At 43.8% G+C, this 19,825-nt stretch overlaps 1 protein-coding gene across 3 annotated transcripts; it reads left to right on the top strand.

Annotated features, from left to right (window-relative positions):
* The first annotated feature begins 5,627 nt into the window (after window positions 1–5,627).
* Window positions 5,628–19,554, top strand: LOC123992970 (inositol polyphosphate 5-phosphatase K-like). 3 transcript variants are annotated; one of them, XM_046294666.1, is made up of 13 exons: window positions 5,628–5,796; window positions 6,120–6,225; window positions 8,566–8,670; window positions 8,883–8,991; window positions 9,280–9,396; window positions 9,541–9,716; window positions 9,935–10,046; window positions 10,379–10,488; window positions 13,278–13,521; window positions 15,954–16,091; window positions 16,188–16,271; window positions 16,346–16,450; window positions 16,638–19,554. In XM_046294666.1, the coding sequence occupies exons 2-13, from the start codon at window positions 6,131–6,133 to the stop codon at window positions 16,716–16,718; spliced, it is 1,476 nt and encodes a 491-aa protein (XP_046150622.1). In that variant the 5' UTR covers window positions 5,628–5,796; window positions 6,120–6,130; the 3' UTR covers window positions 16,719–19,554. The 3 variants fall into 3 exon arrangements, with proteins under 3 accessions (XP_046150622.1, XP_046150623.1, XP_046150621.1); XM_046294667.1 differs by having other exon boundaries at window positions 5,671–5,689; XM_046294665.1 differs by lacking the exons at window positions 5,628–5,796; window positions 6,120–6,225 and adding an exon at window positions 6,309–7,675.
* Window positions 19,555–19,825: the final 271 nt, after the last annotated feature.

Below are 19,825 nucleotides of genomic sequence, written 5' to 3'. Positions count from 1 at the left end.
CAGTTAGACTGACTGAACAGAAGCAGAGACACTAGTTTAGACCTCAGTTAGACTGACTGAACAGAAGCAGAGACGCTAGTTTAGACCGCAGTTAGACTGACTGAACAGAAGCAGAGACGCTAGTTTAGACCTCAGTTAGACTGACTGAACAGAAGCAGAGACTCTAGTTTAGACCTCAGACTGACTGAACAGAAGCAGAGACGCTAGTTTAGACCGCAGTTAGACTGACTGAACAGAAGCAGAGACACTAGTTTAGACCTCAGACTGACTGAACAGAAGCAGAGACGCTAGTTTAGACCGCAGTTAGACTGACTGAACAGAAGCAGAGACACTAGTTTAGACCTCAGTTAGACTGACTGAACAGAAGCAGAGACGCTAGTTTAGACCGCAGTTAGACTGACTGAACAGAAGCAGAGACGCTAGTTTAGACCTCAGTTAGACTGACTGAACAGAAGCAGAGACGCTAGTTTAGACCTCAGTTAGACTGACTGAACAGAAGCAGAGACGCTAGTTTAGACCTCAGTTTGACTGAACAGAAGCAGAGACACTAGTTTAGACCTCAGTTAGACTGACTGAACAGAAGCAGAGACTCTAGTTTAGACCTCAGTTAGACTGACTGAACAGAAGCAGAGACGCTAGTTTAGACCTCAGTTTGACTGAACAGAAGCAGAGACACTAGTTTAGACCTCAGTTAGACTGACTGAACAGAAGTAGAGACGCTAGTTTAGACCTCAGACTGACTGAACAGAAGCAGAGACACTAGTTTAGACCTCAGTTAGACTGACTGAACAGAAGCAGAGACACTAGTTTAGACCTCAGTTAGACTGACTGAACAGAAGCAGAGACGCTAGTTTAGACCGCAGTTAGACTGACTGAACAGAAGCAGAGACGCTAGTTTAGACCTCAGTTAGACTGACTGAACAGAAGCAGAGACACTAGTTTAGACCTCAGACTGACTGAACAGAAGCAGAGACACTAGTTTAGACCGCAGTTAGACTGACTGAACAGAAGCAGAGACACTAGTTTAGACCCCAGTTAGACTGACTGAACAGAAGCAGAGACACTAGTTTAGACCTCAGTTAGACTGACTGAACAGAAGCAGAGACACTAGTTTAGACCTCAGTTAGACTGACTGAACAGAAGCAGAGACGCTAGTTTAGACCTCAGTTAGACTGACTGAACAGAAGCAGAGACACTAGTTTAGACCTCAGTTAGACTGACTGAACAGAAGCAGAGACGCTAGTTTAGACCTCAGTTAGACTGACTGAACAGAAGCAGAGACACTAGTTTAGACCGCAGTTAGACTGACTGAACAGAAGCAGAGACACTAGTTTAGACCTCAGACTGACTGAACAGAAGCAGAGACACTAGTTTAGACCGCAGTTAGACTGACTGAACAGAAGCAGAGACGCTAGTTTAGACCTCAGTTAGACTGACTGAACAGAAGCAGAAACACTAGTTTAGACCTCAGTTAGACTGACTGAACAGAAGCAGAGACACTAGTTTAGACCTCAGTTAGACTGACTGAACAGAAGCAGAGACACTAGTTTAGACCTCAGGTAGACTGACTGAACAGAAGCAGAGACACTAGTTTAGACCTCAGACTGACTGAACAGAAGCAGAGACACTAGTTTAGACCGCAGTTAGACTGACTGAACAGAAGCAGAGACGCTAGTTTAGACCTCAGTTAGACTGACTGAACAGAAGCAGAGACGCTAGTTTAGACCTCAGTTAGACTGACTGAACAGAAGCAGAGACACTAGTTTAGACCGCAGTTAGACTGACTGAACAGAAGCAGAGACACTAGTTTAGACCTCAGTTAGACTGACTGAACAGAAGCAGAGACACTAGTTTAGACCGCAGTTAGACTGACTGAACAGAAGCAGAGACACTAGTTTAGACCGCAGTTAGACTGACTGAACAGAAGCAGAGACGCTAGTTTAGACCTCAGACTGACTGAACAGAAGCAGAGACACTAGTTTAGACCTCAGACTGACTGAACAGAAGCAGAGACGCTAGTTTAGACCTCAGTTAGACTGACTGAACAGAAGCAGAGACACTAGTTTAGACCTCAGTTAGACTGACTGAACAGAAGCAGAGACGCTAGTTTAGACCGCAGTTAGACTGACTGAACAGAAGCAGAGACGCTAGTTTAGACCTCAGTTAGACTGACTGAACAGAAGCAGAGACGCTAGTTTAGACCTCAGACTGACTGAACAGAATCAGAGACGCTAGTTTAGACCGCAGTTAGACTGACTGAACAGAAGCAGAGACACTAGTTTAGACTTCAGACTGACTGAACAGAAGCAGAGACGCTAGTTTAGACTTCAGACTGACTGAACAGAAGCAGAGACGCTAGTTTAGACCGCAGTTAGACTGACTGAACAGAAGCAGAGACACTAGTTTAGACCTCAGTTAGACTGACTGAACAGAAGCAGAGACACTAGTTTAGACCGCAGTTAGACTGACTGAACAGAAGCAGAGACACTAGTTTAGACCTCAGTTAGACTGACTGAACAGAAGCAGAGACACTAGTTTAGACCTCAGTTAGACTGACTGAACAGAAGCAGAGACGCTAGTTTAGACCGCAGTTAGACTGACTGAACAGAAGCAGAGACGCTAGTTTAGACCTCAGTTAGACTGACTGAACAGAAGCAGAGACGCTAGTTTAGACCTCAGTTAGACTGACTGAACAGAAGCAGAGACACTAGTTTAGACCTCAGTTAGACTGACTGAACAGAAGCAGAGACGCTAGTTTAGACCGCAGTTAGACTGACTGAACAGAAGCAGAGACGCTAGTTTAGACCTCAGTTAGACTGACTGAACAGAAGCAGAGACGCTAGTTTAGACCTCAGTTAGACTGACTGAACAGAAGCAGAGACACTAGTTTAGACCTCAGTTTGACTGAACAGAAGCAGAGACACTAGTTTAGACCTCAGTTAGACTGACTGAAAAGAAGCAGAGACACTAGTTTAGACCTCAGTTAGACTGACTGAACAGAAGCAGAGACGCTAGTTTAGACCTCAGTTTGACTGAACAGAAGCAGAGACACTAGTTTAGACCTCAGTTAGACTGACTGAACAGAAGCAGAGACGCTAGTTTAGACCTCAGACTGACTGAACAGAAGCAGAGACACTAGTTTAGACCTCAGTTAGACTGACTGAACAGAAGCAGAGACACTAGTTTAGACCTCAGTTAGACTGACTGAACAGAAGCAGAGACGCTAGTTTAGACCGCAGTTAGACTGACTGAACAGAAGCAGAGACGCTAGTTTAGACCTCAGTTAGACTGACTGAACAGAAGCAGAGACACTAGTTTAGACCTCAGACTGACTGAACAGAAGCAGAGACACTAGTTTAGACCGCAGTTAGACTGACTGAACAGAAGCAGAGACACTAGTTTAGACCCCAGTTAGACTGACTGAACAGAAGCAGAGACACTAGTTTAGACCCCAGTTAGACTGACTGAACAGAAGCAGAGACACTAGTTTAGACCTCAGTTAGACTGACTGAACAGAAGCAGAGACACTAGTTTAGACCTCAGTTAGACTGACTGAACAGAAGCAGAGACGCTAGTTTTAGACCTCAGTTAGACTGACTGAACAGAAGCAGAGACACTAGTTTAGACCTCAGTTAGACTGACTGAACAGAAGCAGAGACGCTAGTTTAGACCTCAGTTAGACTGACTGAACAGAAGCAGAGACGCTAGTTTAGACCTCAGTTAGACTGACTGAACAGAAGCAGAGACGCTAGTTTAGACCTCAGTTAGACTGACTGAACAGAAGCAGAGACGCTAGTTTAGACCTCAGTTAGACTGACTGAACAGAAGCAGAGACGCTAGTTTAGACCTCAGTTAGACTGACTGAACAGAAGCAGAGACGCTAGTTTAGACCTCAGTTAGACTGACTGAACAGAAGCAGAGACGCTAGTTTAGACCTCAGTTAGACTGACTGAACAGAAGCAGAGACGCTAGTTTAGACCTCAGTTAGACTGACTGAACAGAAGCAGAGACACTAGTTTAGATCTCAGTTAGACTGACTGAACAGAAGCAGAGACTCTAGTTTAGACCTCAGTTAGACTGACTGAACAGAAGCAGAGACGCTAGTTTAGACCTCAGTTAGACTGACTGAACAGAAGCAGAGACACTAGTTTAGACCTCAGTTAGACTGACTGAACAGAAGCAGAGACGCTAGTTTAGACCGCAGTTAGACTGACTGAACAGAAGCAGAGACACTAGTTTAGACCTCAGTTAGACTGACTGAACAGAAGCAGACTAGTTTAGTCCTCAGTTAGACTGACTGAACAGAAGCAGACTAGTTTAGACAGCAGTTAGACTGACTGAACAGAAGCAGGCTGCCGGATGAGAAGGCTCGATCCTGTCATCCTGTGTAAGTCAAGTACAACTATAGAAGGTTGAAGGGGGAAAATATACCTATGTTGATAATATTCAAAATTGTAGGTTTTTTTAATTGAAAGATGGAGAGTGGAGTGATTTCTTTTAAAGTAACTTGTGTCAGAGAGCAATGAGAGCACTGACCGAGTTGAGGAAGTGGCGAAGCCAGAGGATTTACTCCGCCCTTAATCTGTCTGAGTTAATCTCTTTTTTTTGTATGGAGGTCTATGAGAAAGTGTTGAATTACGTGAGACTTATTTGAACGAATAGAAGTTTCAATGTTTAGGCTGTTAAAATTGACTGAGATAAGTGGTTGCAGGTGGCATTCAAATCAAATAGTTTATTTGTCACGTGCGCCGAATACAACAGTGAAATGCTTACTTACAGGCCCTAACCAACAGTGCAATTTTTAAGTAAAAAAATAGGTATTAGGTGAACAATAGTTAAGTAAAGAAATATAAAAACAACAGTAAAAAGACAGTGAATAACTTTGAGAAAAACAACTTTATGGTGCCTGTTGTGCCCTCATTGGCTAGAATGGTCCCACTGACCTCACTTTTCTTCCCTCATTGAGGATATGTATTGTAGGGAAGATGACGGAAATGGATGCTCTGTTCAAAACTGATGGCGGGTCAGGTACATTTGAGTGAGAAGGAGTGGGCTACAGTCATGAAAAAGAAAGGAAACAAAATAAGTAAAGTTGTGATGGAAACAAAGATATCCCTAGATTTGTTTATAGTAGGAGTTTTGGATCAGTGTTACCTGGGGGATCCGTTTGAAGTCACAAGGAGTATCGTGGATGCATAGGCCAGAGGTGGCATTGGTGAGAGTCACAGGAGCTGGTCTTATTCAGATTTCCTGTGTCTCCATAGAATACAAGAAGCTTGCTTGATAGCATTTATTGCAATGGTCATAAACTACACAGCACAAACAAAGATGAAATCAGAGAAAATTTGATTTATTGTGAGTGCAGCAGCATGTTTATTGGAATTCAGTGAGCTTACAGCAGAGGCTTTGCATGAACTCCTGCCAAAGGATGTTACGCCCTCACAGGCCCCTGAGCCGGTGTAGGGATGTGACTCGAATATGAACGTAAATGAAGAGTGGGAGGTTTTTATTTTATATGATGTTGGTTTTTTCACCGGCCTATAATTTATGTTTTTTTAAATATAGTTTACCGACCATACAGTAGGTGGCGGCATTCTCCTCTAATGCTTGTTTGTGGACTGCCGTAATACCGTAGAAGAAGAAGCGCGGTCACTTGGCGATCTTCTTTGAGGAAGCGCTTTTGCAAAACGTAAACAAAGTGTTTTGGGTCATCTCACACCCAATTTGTCATTTTTCGTGGAGAATTTCTGTAATCAGAAATAGAGTAGGCTACAACAAAACAACAGGCATTGCCAGGTAGTAAGAACGTTGTACATTTATTATGTGTACTATATTGTACTAATTAGTATTATCTGTACTATATTTTAATCTGTTGTAATCATTAACACAGATCAAGGAGCTAGCTAACGTTAGCTAGCTAATTTAAAGGAACGAAGCTAATTGCTAGCTACCTACTGGCATAGCTAACTTCTCATCTAATGTGTAAAAACATTCCTAACATTCCTGTCTTGCCATTCAATACTTAGAAGGAAAAAAAATCAAACAACATATTGCTGTGTGTTCATATCATGCGTTTAAGTTAGTGTTTGTACCGTTATCATGATTCCATGATTTTGCAGCTGGTGAGATTATGGAGAAAGATGACGGTACCAGAGAAGGCAACCAGTCACAAGTCAAGAACTCAGTCAGCATGGAGAAGAACTGCTGCACCGAGGACACTTTCAGGTTTGAATGTCTCCTTGTGGTCATAGGAGCTCTAGCTAACAACTTTTATTAGCGAAGATGGTTTGCCCATAAGGAGACACTGCACATTTCATTTGTTTACGGTCAATGGACACTACCCACCCAGTATCATTTTCAGCAATGTGGTGGTGGTGGTTCAGGCAGCATAGCATTTGAACTGACAAAGAACTGCACATGGTTGGATTGTTGGCTACATCATATCTTTGCAGGCTATTCAGAAATGTAATTGGAATGCATGCACACAGACATACTATTTCCTTATTAGGTCTGTATTCCCCCAGACAGAACACAGTGCAACTTCACATTGTCTACCAGTGCCAGCACCCAATACAAAGCTGAGCGCATAATATTGGGAGTATTGTTCTGATTAGGTTTCCCAATGCATTGCATTCCCACACATGTTATAGAAATAATCCATGCCACTCTTTCCAAATCGAAGGAAAGTTCAGTTAAGCAGATGATTGGGCCCAAGGTCTACTACCACCACTGGCACTTTGTGTTTCTCTTCTAAGCCTTGCTAGAAGTTTCCTCATTGTGGACTGGTGTTGAGCAAATGATTATAGACTAAGTTGCATTTTCTAGCATTAAGGGGTCGTTTTCACATAGTGGGTCTCACGTGGCCCCTTCTTGATCCTGCTTAACCTGTAATCCTTCTCAGTCTACTTCAGACCCTCCACAAATATTCTCAGGTCCCTTATTCACTTCCAGAGGCTGGATTTTATGAAAGGCATCATTGCTCCTCCGAAAGTATACATTAGTCGTCAGATCTGTCTTAACTGGTCTATCCTACTCTTCTTCCACCTGTTATACTGTAGCCATTTCTGTGCTTTTGCGACATCAGGAGTTCTGTATGGTCTTTCATATCAAATTCAGACTCACACAGGATGCCAAGGGAAAGTGCAATGATGAGGGTCTCCCATTGATGGATCTTGGAACAAGAAAGAATTGTCAAGGACTTAAATCTGCAGTTGGACCAGTGTAGAAGACACTGCCTAGGATCTCTACAAATATATTCAAGTATCCAAATGTCCATTTAAAGGAAAAACTATTGATCTCCAGTGAAACATTCCCCTTGTGAACAAGGAAGAACCACCTGCCTTTCTGAACTCATCATTGCATCAGTGACCACCTCCATATTTTCCTCCTCTCTTCCCGACACTGAGGTTCCTTCCAGAAGCTCACCCACAATGGATGAGATCCGCCGGGTGTTCGGTTCGCCCATAGGGCGCGTCCGCTCGGACAGCATAGCCAGCTCTGCCACCCAGTCCTCGGGCAGCCGCTTGCTGCTGCGCCAGCGCCTCGCCCAGCTCATGACCTGCGTGGACGACCTGGACCCCTCGCCCCAGCTTCAAGAGCAGGTGGTACGCAGCTTGGACAACGCCTTCCTCGTCTGTGGTAAAAGGGCCAACCGGACCAAGAAAGACAACTTCAGGTGGACATTTATAGGCGCTGCAGAGTTCCTCTTTTCTGACTCTTTGGCCTTATTTCGAATTGACTTCCTCTTTCTCTGTTTGTTTAACATCAGAGTTGTTTTAAATCAAAATGCATTGCACATGGTTCTTCATTGCAAGGGTTTAGTTGATGAATACAATGTACTGTAAGACTGGATACTAATGATTCTTCTTGACTAAAATGCCCAGCAATGACTTCTCCATTTTATTCCAATGTTGTCTGTCTTTATCTGAATACACAGGGTCTTAGTTGATAGAGAAGTTAGACACATTTTTCATGTCTTGATTTTAGTCCTTGGACCTTTGGTTGATCACCCTCTTGAGCTCAGAGCAGGCGGTGTGTGCAGTCTCTTCCGTTCTGGATCGTAATCTCTGGCATGCTTATCTTTTGGTTTGATAACACAAAATGTCATTTTGTTAACAGAACTGAAAGGCTAATGATGTTAGGACCATAGAGATCGTACGTCTGTGTTCTGTTTAGTTCTGTGCTGAGGACATGGAAATTGATGGGCTTTGTTATTTGTTGAGAAGTGTTCTTCTTTCACAGTTTTTGAATTGATGTAGACTATGGTTAGAGAGATGTGACTAGGCTTTATCAACCACCACGGTCCATTCAAGACTGGCTAAACATGATGTTGTTGTGTAACTAGATAAGCTTCTGAAAGTTGCAGTCCAATTTGTCAGGCTTTTCGCTCATGAGTTTCGGAGAAAACTGCTGTGCGAGTGAATCATGATCTGCTTTTCTTTCTCTCTCTCACACTCCTCTTTCTCACTCCCTCTCTCTCTATCTTGCTTTCCATCGCCCCCTCTTTACTCTCTCTCACACTCTCACACTCTCTCTCACACTCTCTCTCACACTCACTCCCTCCAGGCTTCACATGGTCACGTGGAATGTCGCTACAGCTGATCCTCCAGATGACATCAGCTCCTTGCTTCACCTGAACTCCCCAAAGAGTCCAGACCTCTACGTGGTTGGGTGAGTTACGGCGCTACGGCATGCTGATCGGACATTGATTGAGACAGACAGTACAATGGCATGACAGGAAAATCCGTTGCCTCCTGTGTAAAGTCGACAAAGTTTATTTAGAGTGACATGGAGAAAATGCTTCAGTAGGTTCATTTGTATGATACTAATGTTACTGGCAACAATAGTTATAAAGTGTGTGTGTGTGTGTGTGTGTCTCGTAGTCTCCAGGAGGTGTACGCTGCTCCTCACAGATTCATCATAGACATGGCCGTTGAGGACTCCTGGAGCCATCTCTTCATGTCCAGCCTGGCACCACGAGGCTACCTGAAGGTACAACAGTAGGATAATATGGCTTCATAACACTTAACAATACCACTCCAGCACCATAGACCGGTTTGAACCATTTTATGCCACCAGCCTTAGTCTGAAGCAACAGACAAATGTGCTCTCAACATTTGTCCTCAGTTTATTTTCACCTCTGTCTTTCAAAGTGATATAATTAGCATCTTTATGTGTCTCTCCACTTCCACCCTTTTGAGTCTGCCATTAGTCTTTTCCCCGGTTACATAAAGACTCTGAATTGCCCAGGTTTAGATGACAGTCTTGTTGTGCTTGCAGGTGTCCTCCATCCGAATGCAGGGCCTCCTGCTGCTGTTCTTCTCCAAACTGGCCCACGTTCCATTCATTAGAGACATCCACGAAACCTACACGCGCACAGGCATCTTCGGCTACTGGGTAAGATCAGGCTCAGTGGAGGTTATTACTTATTATGGCACCTTATAGTGAGTGTTACAAGGCATTATAAATGCACTTATAAGGCATTATGTGTGTGAGCCTCGCAGCAGAAGGGTGTTATTTGTACGTTTGATCGATTGACAGGGGAATAAAGGCGGGGTGTCCATCCGCCTGTCTTTCTATGGCCACATGCTCTGCTTCCTCAACTGTCACTTGGCGGCACACATGCAGTACGCCTCGCAGCGCGTCGACGAGTTCGAGTACATCCTGGACACGCAGACCTTCGGCCCCAAAAAGGCCCCCCACGTCCTCGACCACAAGTCGGTATACATTAAACGCACGTTGTCAACTGAGTGGGCATTTTTCTGTATTCACACTGTTGCTGCCTCAGTGTTTTATAAGTGGTGGAGCCTGGCATCTGCTTGTGATAGGATTTTAAGGACTACTGTGCTCTCTCTGTGTTGAACGTTCACAGTGGCCTCTCTCTCCACTCCCTCTCTCTCCACTCCCTCTCTCTCCACTCCCTCTCTTCTCTCAGGCTGGTCTTTTGGTTTGGGGATTTAAACTTCCGCATCCAAGATCACGGCATGCATTTTCTGCGCAACTGCATCACCAGCCATAAGTTGAACTTGCTGTGGAGCAAAGACCAGGTCAGACTCCTGGGAGATGCATTTGTTTTGCTCTGTCTTGGAGAATACTATACCGCCATTTGACTGGAGTGGGAAAACGGACAGTGGCTTTTCATTTAACACGTTTAACACGGTTTTCTTTGTTTTCCTGCATGTAAGATATATGATGTGTCTCAGACGGCAGCCTGTTTGTTCACTTTATACCTGCACTACTTTTGACCAGGGCCCTTAGGGCTCTGATCCGAATGAAGTGCTCTCTTATGGGAATGGGATGCAATTTGGGATGCTGCCGTCGTATCGCCTGAGGATGTTAAATGTGATGCTTGTCTTGTCACTCCGTGTGGTTGCATCAGCTGACCATGATGAAGAAGAAGGAGGCTGTCCTGCAGGAGTTTGACGAGGGACCTCTGGACTTTCAACCGACGTACAAATTTGACAGGTTCTCTGACCGCTATGACAGCAGGTAACTCTTTGCCCCTATAAAGCATTCACCGTTGTTTTCTTTCAGATTTCCCTCGTTTGCGTCGTCTTTTCCGCCTGCTCTTACTGAGCTGACTCCCCGCTCTCCTCACAACACACTATTATTCAAACCCTCTGCTCTCTTCTGACTTCACAGGCCCCCCCGGACATGGTTTGGTGTTCAGTAAGCTGCTCACAACACCCCTCTTAATGCCACCCTAATCCTCCTTCAGCAGTATTCTGCTCCTGCACAATAAGCCCACTAGAACTGTTGTAAGACGGTGATGGATAGATTTAGGCTATGGAAAGTCTAAATGACTCTCTCTCCCACCAAAAAATGGTGCCTACAGGACAGCATTCCTTGCTGTCTTGTTGTTGTTGTGTTTTTTCTGCTGAAGTGAATGCTATTATATATATATATATATTTTTTAATTAATTATAGTTGTCTGCAGCTAACACAGTTTCCTCTAACAGTATATCAGTCGCTGTTATCTTCAAATGAAGCCGCTTGAAAATCCCATTGATACGTATCAGCGCCATGACTGCCATGCTCAGTGGACACAGTATTCTGGATTTGTTAAGGCTAATTAATATAACCCCCACAATACCTCTCTCTGAGAGAGAGAGAAGCTTTGCTAGCCGACTGTACCATTGCCTCTGTGTGGGCGTAAGCAGCTGTCAGGTTCTAACAAGCATGGTTACTAGCTATATACAGCACAACCTCCTGTCCTGCTGCTTGGATTTGTCACTATGGACTTCTAACGAATCGCTGTATATAGTGTGTTCAGAAAGCATTCACTTTTTCCACATTTTGTTACGTTACAGTCACTCTGTAATTGATTAAATGTTGTTGTTTTTTTCTCTCCTCAATCTACAGACAATACCCCATAATGACAAAGCAAAAACAGGTTTTTAGAATTTGTTGCAAAAAAAAAAAAAAAATGTAATAACGGAAATATCACATTTTACATAAGTATTCAGACACTTTCCTCAGTACTTTGTTGAAGCACCTTTGGCAGCGATTACTGCATTGAGTCTTATTGGGTATGACACTGTAAGCTTGGTATTTGGGGTGTTTCTCCCGGTCTTCTCTGCAAATCCTCTCAAGGTTGGATGGGGAGCATCGCTGCACAGCTATTTTCAGGTCTCTCCAGAGATGTTCGATTGGGTTCAAGTACGGGCTCCGGCTGGGCCACTCAAGGACATTCAGAGACTTGTCTCAAAGCCACTCATGCGTTGTCTTGGCTGTGTGCTTCGGGTCGTTGTCCTGTTGGAAGGTGAACCTTCGCTGCAGTCTGAGGTCCTGAGTGCTTTGGAGCAGGTTTTCATCAAGGATCTCTCTGTACTTTGTTCCGTTCATCTTTCCTTTGATCCTGACGAGTCTCCCAGTCCCTGCAGCTGCAAAACATCCCCACAGCATGATGCTACCTCCGCCACCATGCTTCACTGTAGGGATGGTTTTGGCCAGGTGATGAGCGGTGTCTGGTTCCCTCCAGACGTGACGCTTGGCATTCAGGCCAGAGAATCTCATGGTCTGAGAGTCCTTAGGTGCCTTATGGAAAACTCCAAGCAGGCTGTCATGTGTCTTTTACTGAGGAGTGGCCTCGATCTGGCCACTCTACCATAAAAGCCTGATTGGTGGAGTGCTGCAGAGATGGGTTGGTTGGTTCCATTTAATAATTATGGAGACCACTGTGTTCTTGGACTTTCAATGCAGCAGACATTTTTTGCTACCCTTCCACAGATCTGTGCCTCGACACAATCCTTTCTCGGAGCTCTACAGGGAATTCCTTCGACCTCATAGCTTGGTTTTTGCTCTGTCATGCACTGTCAACTGTGAGACCTTATGTAGACAGGTGTGTGCCTTTCCAAATCATGTCCAATCAATTGAATTTACCACAGGTAATCAAGTTGTAGATACATCTCAAGGATGATCAATGGAAACAGGATGCACCTGAGCTCAATTTTGAGTCTCATAGCAAAGGGTCTGAATACTTATGTAAATAAGGCTTTTCTCTTTTTTTATTTTTAATACATTTGCAAAAATGTCTCTGGGTTATTTATGATAAAATTATTTAATCTTATTTAGAATAAGGCTGTAACGTAAGAAAATGTGTCAAAAGTGATAAGGGTCTGAAATACTTTCCGAATGCACTGTTGCTGTATGCATTCATGTGTGCGCAAGTGTTTGTGTGGGGGGTGGGGGCGTACGCGGGTGTTTGTGTGGGGGGTGGGGGCGTACACGGGTGTTTGTGTGTCAGCGTCATTACGTACGGCCTCCACCACTGTGCACGAATCAGTGCAACTGAGAGGGCACTCACTGCATGAGTCACCCAGTGAGACGGGGTGGCAAACTAATACAGATGTGTGAGACGACTAATGAGGGAGGTGAAAGGATACAAAGCACTGTGGAATCTGATCCATCATGTCGAGCAGACTGAAGTGACCCTGAGATGGGTAAAACGCGACCTTATGAGATTACTTGTCATACTCTCTCCGTCTCTTAACACACTCTCATGTCATTCTCTCATACACAGGCTTTGTTCCAATGTCCACACTAGCATACTACTAGAATGAATAAATGTATTGGGCATGCATTCTAAGTCATCTACTGATTTTACTTTCTGTTTCTCTACATCTGCCTCCTTGATCGTCTCTCACTAAATCTCTTCGCTTGTCCGTTTTCCTGTTTCTTTCCATCTCTCCAATTCTGACAATCATTCTCTTTCTCGCTTTCCAAATTGTCTCACTAAATCCCTGTCTCTTCTCTCGTCCGCCCGTCTGACTGCCCAGTGGTAAGATGCGTAAGCCGGCCTGGACAGACAGGATCCTGTGGAGGGTGAAGCCTAAAGAGTCACCCCCAGAGGAGGAGAAGGACGAGGACAGGGACTCTGGTCTGGATGAGAAGAACACCAAGCAGCAGAAGGAGGAGGAGGAGGAAGAGTTCCCTCTGAAACTCAAGCAGGATTCGTACACCAGCAACATGGAGTACGGCGTCAGCGACCACAAGCCTGTCATCGGCATCTTTACCTTGGAGGTGACTGAGGCAGCGGCATTTCCCATTCCCACATCTGAGCCAGTATGAACAGAGTATTAAGAGTAGCAGTGCTGATCTAAAACCAGTTCCTTCCTGTCCATATAATGTTGTTCATTATGATCTAAGAGGCAACACTTACTGACCCAAGATCAGCACTCCTACTCTGAGGCGCTTTTTGAATAAGGGCCCTGGAATGCTTTTCCAATGTGACTCTTGGTAGTGAAACGGTATGATGCAAATACAGTGGGGCAAAAAAGTATTTAGTCAGCCACCAATTGTGCAAGTTCTCCCACTTAAAAAGATGAGAGGCCTGTAATTTTCATCATAGGTATACTTCAACTATGACAGACAAAATGAGAAAAAAATCCAGAAAATCACGTAGGATTTTTTAATGAATTTATTTGCAAATTATGGTGTAAAATAAGCATTAGGTCACCTACAAACAAGCAAGATTTCTGGCTCTCACAGACCTGTAACTTCTTCTTTAAGAGGCTCCTCTGTCCTCCACTTGTTACCTGTATTAATGGCACCTGTTTGAACTTGTTATCAGTATAAAAGACACCTGTCCACAACCTCAAACAGTCAAACTTCAAACTCTACTATGGCCAAGACCAAAGAGCTGTCAAAGGACACCAGAAACAAAATTGTAGACCTGTACCAGGCTGGGAAGACTGAATCTGCAATAGGTAAGCAGCTTGGTTTGAAGAAATCAACTGTGGGAGCAATTATTAGGAAATGGAAGACATACAAGACCACTGATAATCTCCCTCGATCTGGGGCTCCACGCCTGATCTCACCCCGTGGGGTCAAAATGATTACATTTACATTTAAGTCATTTAGCAGACGCTCTTATCCAGAGCGACTTACAAATTGGTGCATTCACCTTATGACATCCAGTGGAACAACCACTTTACAATAGTGCATCTAAATATTTTAAGGGGGGAGGGGGTGAGAAGGATTACTTTATCCTATCCTAGGTATTCCTTAAAGAGGTGGGGTTTCAGGTGTCTCCGGAAGGTGGTGATTGACTCCGCTGTCCTGGCGTCGTGAGGGAGTTTGTTCCACCATTGGGGAGCCAGAGCAGCGAACAGTTTTGACTGAGCTGAGCGGGAACTGTACTTCCTCAATGGTAGGGAGGCGAGCAGGCCAGAGGTGGATGAACGCAGTGCCCTTATTTGGGTGTAGGGCCTGATCAGAGCCTGGAGGTACTGAGGTGCCGTTCCCCTCACAGCTCCGTAGGCAAGCACCATGGTCTTGTAGCGGATGCGAGCTTCAACTGGAAGCCAGTGGAGAGAGCGGAGGAGCGGGGTGACGTGAGAGAACTTGGGAAGGTTGAACACTAGATGATCACAAGAACGGTGAGCAAAAATCCCAGAACCACACGGGGGGGACCTAGTGAATGACCTGCAGAGAGCTGGGACCAAAGTAACAAAGCCTACCATCAGTAACACACTATGCCGCCAGGGACTCAAATCCTGCAGTGCCAGACGTGTCCCCCTGCTTAAGCCAGTACATGTCCAGGCCCGTCTGAAGTTTGCTAGAGAGCAATTGGATGATCCAGAAGAAGATTGGGAGAATGTCATATGGTCAGATGAAACCAAAATATAACTTTTTGGTAAAAACTCAACTCGTCATATTTGGAGAACAAAGAATGCTGAGTTGCATCCAAAGAACACCATACCTACTGTGAAGCATGGGGGTGGAAACATCATGCTTTGGGGCTGTTTTTCTGCAAAGGGACCAGGACGACTGATCTGTGTAAAGGAAAGAATGAATGGGGCCATGTATCGTGAGATTTTGAGTGAGAACCTCCTTCCATCAGCAAGGGTATTAAAGATGAAACGTGGCTGGGTCTTTCAGCATGACACTGATCCCAAACACACCGCCCAGGCAACAAAGGAGTGGCTTCGTAAGAAGCATTTCAAGGTCCTGGAGTGGCCTAACCAGTCTTCAGATCTTAACCCCATAGAAAATCTTTGGAGGGAGTTGAAAGTGCGTGTTGCCCAGCAACAGCCCCAAAACATCACTGCTCTAGAGGAGATCGGCATGGGCCAAAATACCAGCAACAGTGTGTGAAAACGTTTGACCTCTGTCATTGCCAACAAAGGGTATATAACGAAGTATTGAGAAACTTTTGTTATTGACCAAATACTTCCACCATAATTTGCAAATAAATTCATTAAAAATCCTACAATGTGATTTTCTGGATTTGTTTACTAATTTTGTCTGTCACAGTTGAAGTGTACCTATGATGAAAATTTACAGGCCTCTCTCATCTTTTTAAGTTGGAGAACTTGCACAATTGGTGGCTGACTAAATACTTTTTTGCCCCACTGTATACTGCTTTATACTCCTTCACCCTCTAGCCAATCCTGACTACCTCTTCCCTCCGTTTGTTCTGCCGTTCCCTCCTGTCTATCCCCACACTGTAGTTGAGGAAGATGTACGAGACGCCGTTGGTGCGCGTGTGTGCCGAGGGTGAATGGAGCGCCGACTTTGACGCCATGGTGATCTACAGCCCCCTCCAGCCCTTCCCTTCTAGCGCCTGGGACTGGATCGGCCTCTACAAGGTCAGAGTCGACCTAAACCTCCGATGTTCTTTTCAACCGTAGTCGTACTGTATTGTCAGCCGTGTAGTTTTTACAGTTGTGTGTTTGTGTTTACAGGTGGGATTCAGGAGTGTTTCGGACTACATTACCTACACCTGGGTGAAGGATGATGAGGTCTCGTTTAATGACGAGCTCACCCAGGTAATATGACTGAGCGCACGTCTCTTGTGTTTTATGACACGGTGATGCTTCACTGTGTTTCTGTGTTTATCCAGGTCTATGTGAGCAAGGATGAGATTCCGGTGGTGGGAGGGGAGTGTGTGCTCTGTTACTACTGCAGTACGCTCCAATGCATTGTGGGTATTAGCTCACCCTTTAAGGTAAGTGCAGGTTTACTGTAAGCCACCAAGGGACAGTCCAGAAATGGATAATATACATACATACATGCTCTTATACATACATTTTGGGACAGTTTCCAGGATACAGGTTCAGCCATGTCCTGGACTATAAAGCTTGGAGATTCTCCATTTGAAGTTTGGATTTATAAATGTCTCCGTCTGGTTTTAGGTACAAGAGTCCAAAGTGGCCGTTGAGGAAGGTCTAGCGCCGGAGAACATCAACGGCCTTGACAAGGCCACAGCCAGTTAGGACCTGTGAGTGGACCAGACATGCCCTCGAACACTCTCACACAGTCTGTCCGTCTATGCTGTTACACACCTGACCTTTTGACCTTTGGTTGCCTGTCTGCAAGCTGCGGTGCTGCTGGAGTCATGGAATGTTACTTAGAAATGATAGGCTAGTGCACTTTGAGTTTAATGAATCGTACTGTTTAGCTGTCTTGTTCGCCACTGCCTGTTGTGGTGGCAACAGTAACCTGTGTGTTTATTTCTGTTCTGTTCAGATGTTGATTCCGCCTTTTTAAAATCAGCCGCAGAGAGATATTGGCAGTGTCGCTTTGAGAAAGGTTCAGTCTTAGTTTTGTTCAGTGTATTTTTGTTGTTGTTGGTGTTTGTCTCTTTGGATTCATACAGAACACATTGGACATTGTCAGATGTTCCAGGTAGCTTGTACAAAAGTTGAACATTGACCTCAGTCGTGGCTGTTTCACTTGAACATTTGACCGATCATCTAATGATATCATAAATGCATGATTATCTCATAATTGTTTTTAAAATAATGGTTTATATATTTTTATTTTCCCCTTGCAAACTTAGTCTTCTGTTAACAAAAACCCTTTGTGCTATGCTATTCCATTTCAATGCAATTTCTAATAGAGGATGTTTGAGAAATACAGTGAGCGCCATAATTCATTGGACAGTGACCACTTTCTTTGTTATTTTGGTTCTGTACTCTAGCACTTTTGAGTTTGAAAGGATACAATGAGGGTGAAGTGCAGACTGTCAGCTTTAATTTGACGCTATTCTCATACCTGTCGGATGAACCGTTTAGAAATTACAGTACCTTTTGTACATGGTGTCCCCCCCCCCCCATTTTACTACAAGTATTTGTTGAATTGGCTTCACAGATGTGTGTCGTTAGGCAGGTGTATTCATTTGTGTCGTTAGTGAATGCAGGAGAGCTGTTGGTGAAGAGTATTGATTCTAGACTTTGCTATTGCCTTTGGAGGTTGTCGTTGGGGTGTGACAACATGAGGAAGACGGCAGTGTCGATGCAAATGAGGCTGGCCGTCATAAGGCTCAGAAATGAAGATCAATCAATCAGGAACTTTGCAAAAACCCTGGGCCCAAGTCAACAGTTTGGTTCATCATTAACAAGAAAGAAAAACAACCGGTGAACTCAATTATGTCAAAAGACCCGGTAGACTGAGGAAGACCACTGTAGTGGATGACCGGAGAATACTCTCTATGGTGAAGAGCCCCCATGAACAGCCCAACAGATCAGAAACACTCTCCTGGATGCAGGTGTAGATGTGTCAAAGTCTACCATACGTAGACTACACCAGCAGGACTACCGAGGGTACACTACAAGATGCAAACCACTGCTAAGCCTGAAGAACAGAATGGTGATATTACAGTTTGCTAAAAAGCACCTAAAAGAGTCCCAAGAGTTCAGGAAATAAGTTTTGTGGACAGATGAGACAAAGATTAACATGTACCAGAGTGATGGAAAGAGTTTTAAAAAATATATTTTTTTAAAGACCCACGATCCAAAGCATACCACCTCATCTGTGAAACATGGTTGAGGGGGTGTTATGGCTTGGGCCTGTATGGCTGCCAGTGGAACAGGCTCACTTGTCTTCATCGATGATGTGACTGCAGACAGAAGTAGAACAATGGATTCTGAGGTCTACAGAAATATTTTATCTGCTCAGATAAAAGCAAATGCCTCCAAACTCATTGGACGGCACTTCATCATGCAACAAGACAATGGCCCTGAACATACTGCTAGAGCAACGAAGGGGTTTTGATGGCCAAAAAGTGGAATCTTTGACTGGCCGAGTCAATCATCGGATCTGAATCCAATTGAACGTGCATTTTACATGCTGAAGAGGAGACCGAAGGCAATAAGTCCCTGAAACAAGCAGGAACTGAAGATGGCTGCAGTACAGGCCTGGCAGAGCATCACCAGGGAAGATACCCAGCGTCTGGTGACGTCGACGCATCAGACTTCAAGCAGTCATTGCATGCATAGGATATGCGACCATATATTCACAACGATGACTTTATTCTACATTATGTTAAACTGTCCAATGTTTTTGATGTCTGAAAATGGGGGGGGGCTATGTATTAAAGCTTCTATAATTTCTAAACGGTTCATCCGATATGTATGAAAATACCCTCAAATTAAAGCTGACAGTCTGCACTTCAGCCTCATTGTCTGGTATCCTTTCAAACTCAGTGCTAGAGTACAGAACCAAAAATACAAAACAATGGTCACTGTCCAATGATTTATGGTGTTCAATGTATATTGCACAATTTGATCTTGTTCATATTCATGACCATGCCCTTTTTATAGATGTGCGTAAAGGTTACTGGTTTATGCATATTATTAAAGTAATTTTGGCTCTAGTCAGTGTGATTGGGGATGAAAAGTTATTTACGAAAAAGTGGATTCAACAAGTGCCTCAATGTTAACAACCTGTAGATAACTGTTCAACGGATGCTTTGGTACAAAACTATGTCATTCCTATTTGATTATTTATTGCTGCATTTGAAATGTATGAATAATCCGTGTTGTTATTCTTAAAACATATGCAGGTCTTGCTTGTACTGTACACATCAACATTTCATCTGTACAACTTCTTGTACTTTTCTGCGACCAATTTCAGCATAAGCGAGGTCTGTTCAAATGTATTTTATTAATGTCTTTAAACGCTTGTACATTTACTTGTAAAGATAGTTCAGTATATTGAAAATCAGGAGTGCTCTATTTTCTCAGTAACAAATGTGGTAAATGAATGAATACAAATGTTATACTGTAACCCATTTTAAGGCTTAAATGAAGTAAAACATCTAAATGATGATGATGCCTGTCATTTATCACGAGTCTCGAAGAGAAATACAATCAGTCATTTCTAGACCTTCTTTGATACAATGTAACCTCTTTATTTTATTGTAATAAGATTTTGCTTAATTTACAAACTATCATCTTAGCTGGAAACAAGAACTATACATTTCTAGAACAAGAAAGCTTTATTTTTTTTAATTAATGGGTATTTAGATTTATGCAAGGATAATAATAATGGACATTAGGAACAACAATGCCCAACAGTCTGAACATCAAAATGATCGAAA

Source organism: Oncorhynchus gorbuscha, linkage group LG13, assembly GCF_021184085.1.
Source record: "Oncorhynchus gorbuscha isolate QuinsamMale2020 ecotype Even-year linkage group LG13, OgorEven_v1.0, whole genome shotgun sequence".
Classification (NCBI taxonomy): Eukaryota; Metazoa; Chordata; class Actinopteri; order Salmoniformes; family Salmonidae; genus Oncorhynchus; species Oncorhynchus gorbuscha.
The sequence above is the reverse complement of the archived record's forward strand: the minus strand, read 5'-3'. Positions and strand labels throughout refer to the sequence as shown.

Bases quoted from the DNA above. Each gene is read 5' to 3' on its own strand.
- LOC123992970 (XM_046294665.1), top strand. From the start codon at position 7,431: ATGGATGAGATCCGCCGGGTGTTCGGTTCGCCCATAGGGCGCGTCCGC. The intron at 7,676-8,565 runs GTGGACATTTAT...CACTCCCTCCAG, and splicing joins ACCAAGAAAGACAACTTCAG to GCTTCACATGGTCACGTGGA. The intron at 16,092-16,187 runs GTCAGAGTCGAC...TTGTGTTTACAG, and splicing joins ACTGGATCGGCCTCTACAAG to GTGGGATTCAGGAGTGTTTC.